General features: G+C 37.8%; 1 protein-coding gene across 1 annotated transcript in view; it reads left to right on the top strand.

Annotated features, from left to right (window-relative positions):
* Positions 1-9,678, top strand: part of NUP43 (nucleoporin 43) — a 14,716-nt gene extending 5,038 nt beyond the window's left edge. The window contains exons 3-9 of the mRNA XM_009281548.2: positions 117-239; positions 496-573; positions 1,686-1,863; positions 4,875-5,010; positions 5,958-6,109; positions 7,143-7,265; positions 8,574-9,678. Coding sequence (XP_009279823.1) covers positions 117-239; positions 496-573; positions 1,686-1,863; positions 4,875-5,010; positions 5,958-6,109; positions 7,143-7,265; positions 8,574-8,788 — 1,005 coding nt within the window. The 3' untranslated portion in view covers positions 8,789-9,678. The remainder of the gene's footprint in view (positions 1-116; positions 240-495; positions 574-1,685; positions 1,864-4,874; positions 5,011-5,957; positions 6,110-7,142; positions 7,266-8,573) is intronic.
* The last annotated feature ends 733 nt before the right edge of the window (positions 9,679-10,411 follow it).

The raw sequence follows: 10,411 nt of genomic DNA, 5'->3' as shown, positions 1-10,411 counted from the left end.
GGCCGCCCATTGCTTTCCCCGGCTGTCGCGAGAAGGCCCCGACATCTAGGCTGGCGTATTGTTAGATCCTTTCAAAAGCATTTTCCAGTAAAACTGGTGGTGTCATTTCCGTACAGGATAACAGGATCTCCATTTGGTCTGTTGGAGATCTTGGAAATGTGGGCCTCAGTGGTGAATATCAAGGAGAACCTCAGCTGCTGTGTGACATCGGGCACAACGGTGATGTTATGGACATGCAGGTAAAATAGCTGTGTTGAACAGATCTGTATTTTTAAAGGGCTTGTCACGTAAGAGAAACTAAGTGATAGTGAGCTGTCAAAATGCTGAGATTGACAAAAAAAAATTCTTAGGAAGAAGAAGGGCAAAACCAACCAGTATCAGTTTGTGGGTTTGGGTTTTTTTACTATACCTACCAATAATTTAGGTTACTCTAAAATCAAAATTACCATCTCGGTACTGACATCAACTAATAGCATGCTTATTATCTCTCTTTAGTTTTTGGATCAAGAGAGAATCGTGGTTGCCTCATCAACAGGAACTGTAACTGTATTCCGTCATCATCAAAATAACCAGGTAAGTAACTTGCACTGGCTTTAAGCTGCTATTCTGTGTAACACAGGTCACTTTGATCTTAGCATAAGATTTCTCAAAACTAATAAAGCAAGAAACATCTGCATACCAAAATCAATTTTTTGAAGTCTGTTAGAAAAAGCTTTGGCTTTATACATACAAGGAAAGAGAAAAAAACATTTTGGACACATACTACATAAATTAAATTCCAGAGCCAGGTAGGCTCGGGTATCTGTTAGTATATACCTGTATCCAAATAGTCCATTCACTGAAAACATATTTTAAGAGTTTAGATTGTTTTGGGGGAGTGGGTATTAATGGACTTGTACCTGCCTTATTAGAGTTTCTGCATATATAAATGACTTCAGAGAAAAAAACATTTTGGACACATACTACATAAATTAAATTCCAGAGCCAGGTAGGCTCGGGTATCTGTTAGTATATACCTGTATCCAAATAGTCCATTCACTGAAAACATATTTTAAGAGTTTAGATTGTTTTGGGGGAGTGGGTATTAATGGACTTGTACCTGCCTTATTAGAGTTTCTGCATATATAAATGACTTGTGTTGAATTTCTTCTCACAAGTGTCATGTGAGGGAAGATCTGTAAACTCTGTAGTCTCTTGCTTTGATTATAAATCACTGAAGATAAATGCGTAATGACTTTTATATATTCACAATGACACAATAAAGACTAATATCTGTTAATAGTTTGATGTGGTACCTAAAATAAACCAAATTCCTTGCAATCTAAATCTGATCCTATATTTTTTAAAGGCCTCAGCTCTTTTCCCTTGGCCTGGGGAAAGATTGAAGGGATAAGTCTAGTGAAAGGCATTTCACAGTTTATAAATAGATTGTGTTCTTTCTGATTTCTAGCTCATGTGAAAAAGGTGGTTCGGAGAAGAAATAGTCAATGTTTCATTGAAGGGTTGTGTGCTTGAGAGTTGAGGAAAATTTAGATCTCTGATTCTCATTTGTATAGGAGATTCTCTTTCCTGTGAGGTAGTGTGGCTTTCCTGGAGCTTGTTTCTGGTTTTGTGAGTATTCTGGAAGCTTTGCTCTATCAAGATCATTACTTACCAGCAGAATTTCATGTCTGGTTACTACTTAGACTTTATCTGCCAACCAGCGGTGGGAGAAAGCCCATTATCACGTGGATCAAGACACATCTTGTGGTGGAGCAGCATGTACCGGAGTCATCTGCAACAACCCAGAAATTGTCACTGTTGGAGAAGATGGTAGAATAAATCTCTTCAGAGCTGACCAAAAGGATGCAGTAAGAACTATAGGTATGTCAAAATTACTGTTCAAATTAGTTTAGTTTGGAGTGGTTTGTTTGGATTTTAATTTCTCAAATGATAACCAAAAAAAAGGAAGATTCGGTTGAGAATTGAATTAAATGTTCCAAGTTGAATGTGTTTGCTCCAGATTGTTCCTATATTCCTCCAGACTTCAGATACCTGAAGTGTATTTCAGATGTATTTCTATATTCATTCAGATATTTGCAAGTTAACTGATGGAGAAGTTTCAAGCCTAACATTCTCTGCAGGCTTCTGTTTCATCTAGAATTGTTAAATGCTATGACAGTATACATGAAATATGGTTAGATTTCAAGAAGTATTGTGTCCAAAGTTCTTCATAACTGCAGGTCAGTGAAATGGTCATTTCAATTTGTTATTTCTACTAAGATTAACCCTCATGGTGTCCATATTCAAAAACATGTTTCTCTGTGTCTAAAGGAATGCCAAGAACCAGAAACCACTGTTTGTACCCTGTTCTGCCAGATATCATGGCTTACAGTGATCATTTCTCCCTTAGTGAAAAAACTCCGTATTTCCTAGAGTAACAGATTATGTGATAGAGTATAAGATGTTTATGAAAGGTCTCAAAACTTGGTTATTCTCAGCTCTTCCATCATGTTAGTCTCATGGAAATAGAATACAAGTTTGTAGCATCTGTTGGATATGAAACTTAAAGGCAGAAATAATTTAAGTGACAGTAACACCACGTTTGATAGTGGCATTATTAAACTGGGACTTTCTCCCTGAAACTTCAGTTTGACACAGCACCTGTGTTTCTCCTCAAGCAAAATCTTACCTCTAACGAATGAAGGAATTCACACAGTTATAAGCCAATTAAGGAAGGAAGTGCTCTGGGATTTCTAGAGGGGGTACTTATGTGCGCATGGCTGTATATACACACACAAGATTAATCCTATTAATCGCATACAGTCTTGTAGTGAAGCTCCTTGAGAATTCCTGTAGGAAACCTTTCTGCACTTTAAAAAAAAAAAAAAAAGGATAGCAGGGCATGAGACCGATTTTACTAACACATACCCACAAAACACAGTAACTTCCCCTTTCAGGGGCGAGAACATTAACTAGTTTAAAAATTTAAAAATAAAATAATCCTTTTACTTATATACAGATATTAACACAGAGTGTTCTGGTACAAGTTTAACAGAGTAGAATGTTCTGCTGACTCACAGGAAGCAGATGTCCACAAAAAAAAAATCTACATTTTTCTCTGGGCAATTGCTCAGATGCTTACTTACAGATTTAATAATGTGCAGGATGCAAGTTGTTAGTTTTCTTAGTGCTCACTTGATAGTACTATGTAAAAATGCTTGCTTTGTAGTGGCAGCATCAGCCAGTGTTACGCTGCAGTAAGACTTCGCGTTGAGATTTGCTGGCACATAAACATTTAAGAAGTCACATCTGAATTAATTGAGAAATGTCCTTTTGGAAACGGGAAGGGAAATGTTAAAATAGGAATGGTCCCTAAATAAGTCAGTCACACCTATGACCTTGTAAGTGAAGCTTACCTGGAGTTATGTGGAAGGGACTAGCATGAACTCATTGACTAGAGATTGTTTTACAGTAAAAGTAGGAGAGGGGGAGAGAACATCTTGGAAAACGCTTTCAAGTTCTGCAGGATGGAGTTCTATAGTGTAAGCAATCCTTTGTACTGGTTCCCAATTCAATGACATCTTCACATTTCCCAGGCGCTGAGCTGAACCCTCAACATATTTTAACATGAAGACAGAACTCTTGCACCTCATGAAATATTTGTAAAGGAGTACCTTGCTATTTTTGTTATTGTTTAATGGATTTAAGAGTATAATACAAAGTTGATATGTTTATAGTCAATCGTGGTAGGAAAAAATCTCCAAAGTTAGAGATGATGTAAAAATCTTTTGGAGCCAAAAGATGTATCATTGCTAAATCACTTACTGTTATTCTGTCACAAAATCTTAAATCATTTAGAACTTCAGTGTTCAGTAATCTAACAACTCTTTTTAAAGGTGTTTTGCTGTGGGTTTTTTTTTCCTTCCCCTTGGCTTTCATTTAAATAGTAGGCAGAAAAGAAAACTCATCCAAGTATCTGTAACCAGGCATCAATTTAACTTCTCTGTCTCGGTATCAGAAAAAGCTTTGCATCTTATGCAGAAAAAAAATTCACCTATATTTTCAGTATGGACTTACACAAAGAATTTTAAAACACTTGAGGTGAAGGTAGACTGAACAATGTTACCCCATCATAATCAAGATGAAAAGTTTTATATAAAAACAGAATCAAGAATATGTTGTCTATGTTATTCTCTCCTAAAGCCTCAAAAGTTTCACCTCAATGCTGTGACGTGTTTGAGAGTGTAAATTATTCTGACCAAAAGAAGCACTGGAGAAAAGGACCTGAAAAAAGAGCTTTGCCATTTAGTTATCAAAATTAACAAGCAAAGTATAATTCTGGTTTGGCTTTAGGGACAGGGATGGATATCACATCAACAGTTCTTGGAAAAGGTCTAAAGAAAGTTGGTGGATTAAGTGCTTCTGTATACAACTGCTTAACGTTCTCAGCCAGAGTTACTGATTCTTGTGTTCAGAACAGCATTATGAAAAGCTCCATAGCTTGCCTCGTGTCAGTAGATGCAGAGCATATAAAGAAAACTCTTAGGAAAACCATGGACCTGGCTAAATTGATTCCTCTTCTTAGAACGATAGAAATAAATCTTATGGATCAACAAGTAGTTCTGTAAGCACCGGAGCTAATTAAACATAGCTTCTTACAGATTTGTCTCAGTAGTGTTTGATATAGGAAGCAAGGGCTCCTTTTTCACAGGGTAGCCTTGCAACACATAAAATTTCACGACACTGGTCTGTTTCTGCCCCTGAAAATGCAGAGAGGTGGTAACCATGTTTAAGCAGCTGTGTTCTGTTTTCTAAAGAGTTATTTTGTTGTAATTAAGTGGACACTAGCATTCTGTAGCTTTACCTGAAAGCTTTCCCCATCTCTCTTGCAGACAATGCAGACAGCAGTACGCTCCATGCAGTGACTTTCCTTCGAACAACTGAGATCCTGACAGTAAATTCAATTGGACAGTTAAAAATATGGGACCTCAGACAGCAAAGAAATGAGCCATCTCAAATACTTTCTTTGTAAGACCTTCTTTTTTTTTTTTTACACATTTACTGAGAAGCATGTGCTACTTTATATAATCTGATTTAAATCTTTCCTGATGCCTTCTTGACAATGGGATGATAAACGATTGATTTTTTTTTTTTTTTTTAAGAAGGTTTTTAACTTCTTTGGTATTTAAATAATCAAAAGCAGACTCTGCTTAATGGCTGAATTACTATTGTGGTGGAGCATTGTATTTAGGTGGTCTGTTTTATGATTTAACTGTTGAAGGACTATTGTACCTGTACACTTGCTCTTTTTTAAGGAAAAAAACCAAACCAACCAACAACCCTCAACCCAAAACTCTCTCTTTCCCCGATTTATACTTTACATCTGTTTTTATCCACAGGCCTAATATAAAGTTTCTGGCATTTGAAATGCGTTTGAATGATAATTTTGTGCCTTATGTGGTATCGTGAGAAAACAAACTGAGCTAGATTCAAATCCTGTTGTTGTCAGTGGAATAATTCCCATTGCTGTTAATTAGCTGTGGTTGAGGTGCCTGGTTTTGTTAGTGCCCAGTCTCCCTTTGTAACTCTTAGTATATGTTGAAACTGTAATTATAACATGAATTTCAGAGTAACCTTGTTATTATTGTAGGTATACTTAGAGTATTGTCTGTATGCAAGGTTTTCTCACTCCTGTAAAGCTGTCAGATACTGTGTAGGTGCCTGCGTACCATAGGGCACAGAACCTGATGCTCATCCAATTGTACCTTCATGTTATTGACATACCTCTAATTTCCAGTAGGTGTCAGGCAGCTTCAGCCTGTAGTGACCAGATGCTGCAGGAATTGAAGCTGCAGTCGATACCGTTACCTTGTTTGTCAACGCTCCTAGGGATTAAGAAGGAGAAAATAGAAGCTGAATAAAGCATTCATGTTTGTTTGTTTGTTTGTTTGTTTGTTTTTTCTTCTGCTTTGCAGGACAGGTGACAGAGTTCCACTGCACTGTGTGGACAGGCATCCCAATCAGCAGCATATTGTGGCCACAGGGGGCCAGGATGGGATGCTGAGTATATGGGACATCAGGCAGGGTACTATGCCAGTGTCCCTGCTAAATGCTCATGAAGCAGAAAGTAAGTATCTGAAATGGAGGGGGGAGAAGAAGGTTGTATTTTAGAAAAATTTCTAATTTCTGTAAAAAATTAGGTGTTGTAGCTATGATAGAAAACAATCGCATAGTTGCTACTTAATGTGTCTTCATCCAGTTGGCTTCAGTTTGTTCCTTCTCTGTATATGAGACTGTTCTTATCTAAAAGCCAATCCTGTCTAAACTGAAACTAGAATTGGTAAGCAGTTCTTTAATGAGTCATTGGATGCATTTAATCAGAATGGCTGTGTTTCTAGAAGGGTAGGCATATTAATAGTTATAGAAATTGATGCTGTGGTATGCAGGTATAGTAAAGCAAGAATGCAGTTACTAACAAACTTGAAAACGTGAGGAAGGAGGGGAAACTGAAGATAGTACAGATCCATTGGGTGCCTCCACAATGCTGAAACAGCTCACTTTCCTGCTACCTTCATATGAACAAGATAGCAATTCATTTTGCGCTGAAAATTTCTTGACTTGATGCCAAAATTGTATTTAAGGAGTAAAAATATTTCTTGATGTTAAGTTTTACTGACTTAAATATCTTTTCCACAGTTGTGGTATTTAGACACAAAATAATAATGTGTGTGCTGGGAAGGAATGCATGCTGTGTGCAGATTTGAACTTAATAGTAGGGAAGATGGCATGAGAAAGTATTCAGAATGCCTGAATTCAGATAAGATTTTAACCTTTAACAATTTTCACAGTACTGAAAATGCAACAAATTTTTTTTTTTTTTTTTTTTTTTTTTTTTTTTTTTTTTTTTTTTTTTTTTTTTTTTTTTGTTTTTTTTTTTTTCCTTTTTTCTTTTCCTCTCCCAGGGGAGGGAAAACTGCAGTAAATAACTAAGGGTGGGGTTTTGGGTCTCCTACCCACACACACTTAAGAATGGAAGGTTTTGGTTGAGGCCTGGGTTCTTGTAAGTGCATATCCGTATCATACTAGCCAAAGTGCACTGAGCTAAGTACTTGATACTCGTTCTGAAGTGGTTTTGTTTGGTTTTGGTTTGATGCTTCCAGTGTGGGAAGTTCACTTCCATCCCTCCAACCCCGATCACCTATTTACGTGTTCTGAAGATGGATCTCTTTGGCACTGGGATACTTCCACAGACATATCTGAAAAACCATCTTTTCTTCATCAAGGTAAGGATGGTTGAAGTCAATCTGCACTGAATTTGTCAGTTGGCAACATAATTAAAGTCAATGTTCTCGCATGACCCAATTAATAACACAATCCTAACACAGAAAATTAAAAGCTGGTTTCTCTTCTTAGAAAGAAAGACCTGATAGGTACTTAAGGAAAACGACTTACAAGGCTAACAGTTGTGTGAGTTTTTTGTGGACTGGATTTTTTTTTTTTTTTAATCTGCTGCACTATGTTCAATGTGTGAAGGGGCACATCTAGTATTTCAAAGACAGATCGTGTTCACTTAAAAACCATCTGTATATAGAAAAGACATGAAGGCAGCCTAAATAACACATTACTATCTGAGTCTCTGAGGGAGATATACAAAATGTTATAATACCAAAATAATTGATATGCTAATAGGATAGTGGAATTATGAATTTACTATTCAAGGTCATAATTGGAATTTTTAGTGAATGAAACTGGATCCCTTTGTATCGTGGCAGGATTTTAATTAAAGATATGATACTGACTTAATATAAACATTTATTTTCACATTCTAGTCACAAAGACTGCTTAATTGCTTGCCACTTCAGACTGTAAACAGTGGGGAAACTTTCAGATGTCATCTGCTGCCTTTGGCCTCAAAGTTGCCATTCAGAGCTTAGTTCTATATAGGGAAACAATAGGATAACTGATTCAAGTTGCACTCTGCATGTTTTCAGGTATATTAAATATAAACCCTTTAGCACCACTTCAGCCACTTGTTAATTTTATGCTGAATGGTAGTTCTCAAACTGTGAGACTTCAGTTTGAATGCAAAATGTTATGCGGAAAAAAAATTCGAAGTCAAAACCAGGTATATCGCTTGCTGCAGAGTAAGCAGGGAGAAGGGATGGTAGGGAATAAATGTTATTAAAGCAAAGCTGATGCCCCAAACATAGCAAGACACTCCATAAACAGACTTCGTTCTTAGGTCTGTCCTTGCTTTAGTCTCTGGCTGGAATAACTTTTAGATACTTGCACTGTTTGTTCAGCGAGATGAGTTCATAGCTGTACTGACCTATTTGTCTTAACTGAGGACAGAGCTGGTAGCAGGTTTCTGTAATCACTTCAAGTACTCGATTTTTTTTTTTTAAGCTATTTTTGATGAGATGACAACAAAGAGATGACAACATCTGTTAACTAATCTGAAAACTGACTTAAATGTAAAATGATATTCCCATTATGTCTGTCTCATGCCTACTATGTTTCTGCAAATTCTGAGAACTTATAAACTAAACGGGAACTTCCCTCTCTTCCCTCTTTCCCTCTCCTTCTTTCAGGGGGAAGAAGTACTACCTATTCTTCCCACAATACCATTAACCAGTCTGTAGTAAGTGCTTGGCTAAGCAACGATCCTACCAAAGACCGCATGGAAATCACCAACTTAATTCCAAATCAGACTTTGTCTGTGAATAGTTTAGATATTTTAGGACCATGCCTAGTATATGGTACTGATGCAGAGGCTATTTACGTGAACAGACAACTTTTTGCCTGAAATGACTCCAGTATCCCTTTGAAGCGCTGGTGACCTTGAACTACTGGGAGATGTCAGGTTCATTCTTAATGATACTCATTAGTCTGTTATCAGCATGTGGGGGAGAGGCCTACAGCTTTTGGTCCTGGTACTGCAGAAGAAATGTAAGGTACCTCAGATTCTGACAGCTGTCACTCGCTATTGATGCTGCAGGATGGGTAACTGAGCAAGCTTGCTCTCATTTCTTCCCCAATGCCTGTTTGGTTTTGGTAAGCAGGAAGGTAGTCGCTAGGGCAAGAGTTTGCTCTAAACCGACGTCCATAATACACACGTGCATACAAAGTGAAGAAAAGGTAAACCCCCCCCCTTTCCCCCCCAGTAAAGATATTTTTCAATTATTAATTCTAAGGCCAGACTATGGGGCTCTTTGAAATTCTTTTTATGTCACCTGAGAGATGGGGTTTTTTAATCTGAGTTTTTTATATATTTAGGGGACATAACTTTTTCTGTTAGTTCATGAGAATTGGAAAGGAAAACTGTTAAAGCTGTGAAATGTGAAAGGTTCTATAAGAATCTTAGCATTTTAATAACATTATTTTGGATTATTTACAGCTTTCTCATGGATGCTGCATGTTAAAAATCAATCTTGATAATGTGCCGGTAACTCCCTCAACAGAAAAGTGTTTTTTATAGCCAAGAGGTCATAATTGACAGTTGTTTTTGGCTGTGTTTTCAGGTGTGAGAATAAGACTTTCTAAACTTGAGACATAGTCTTTGTCACAATCAAAATTTCACATCTGGTCTGTTGCAATCTTTGAAAAGTTAAATTTGTGGTTAATAAGTGGTTAGTGTTGTACCTACCTTTTGTTGCAGAGGACCCTTTATCTTTTTAATAAAAAGTTTTGCACAAGAATACTGGTCTGACTAAATTAGTTCGAATAGATGTACTTGTAGTCATCTTTACAGGAAGGTAAATAACTAAGTTATTTGGACTGATCCTGGGGATAGAATCTGAAGGATGGAGGGAAACCTCAGATTTGGGCAGCAGCAGATTAAGTTGTAAGGTTTTACAATGCATTTTCCATCAAAACCGCACTAGAGCGTACTTTACTTCCACATCGGCGAGAACAGCATTCTTGATCTCTTGTGATGAGAATACCTTACCTGATCTGAATTTCTTGTGTGCCTGGCTGGAGGACATGGATGGTGCGCTGGGGACAGGGCTGTCCTTTCTTCATAAAGGAGTGTATGGAGTTGGCAAGGGGCTCGTTACAGTGTCTTAAATTTTGCTTCCCGATTTGTTTGAAATGCAACACTCTGCCTGGAAAGCAAACTGGTCGAGATGCATCTCTGAGTGATAATTGGTGGGTTTTCCTGCCTGGCGACTTACACGTTAGTCCATAACGAGTCCTTCGTTCAGGCATTAATTGGATCACAGAGGCTGAGCAGAACTTTTTTCCCCCATTAGAAAATCGGTATTTATCCATCCAGGTCGGTGCTGCCACCGCAGAAAAAAGCGGTGCCTGAAATCTGGCGGGGGGCGGGGGAGGGTCTGTTTTTTGTGGCTCCCCCCGCTCCCCCGAGCAGGCTTGCTCAGGTCAGCAGCACGCTGCCGTACCCGACGCAGGGGCAGGCTGTCCGAGC

Source organism: Aptenodytes forsteri, unplaced genomic scaffold (genome assembly GCF_000699145.1).
Source record: "Aptenodytes forsteri isolate BGI_AS27 unplaced genomic scaffold, ASM69914v1 Scaffold82, whole genome shotgun sequence".
Taxonomy (NCBI): Eukaryota; Metazoa; Chordata; class Aves; order Sphenisciformes; family Spheniscidae; genus Aptenodytes; species Aptenodytes forsteri.
Note: the sequence above shows the minus strand (reverse complement) of the source record. Positions and strands in the feature narration are given on the sequence as shown.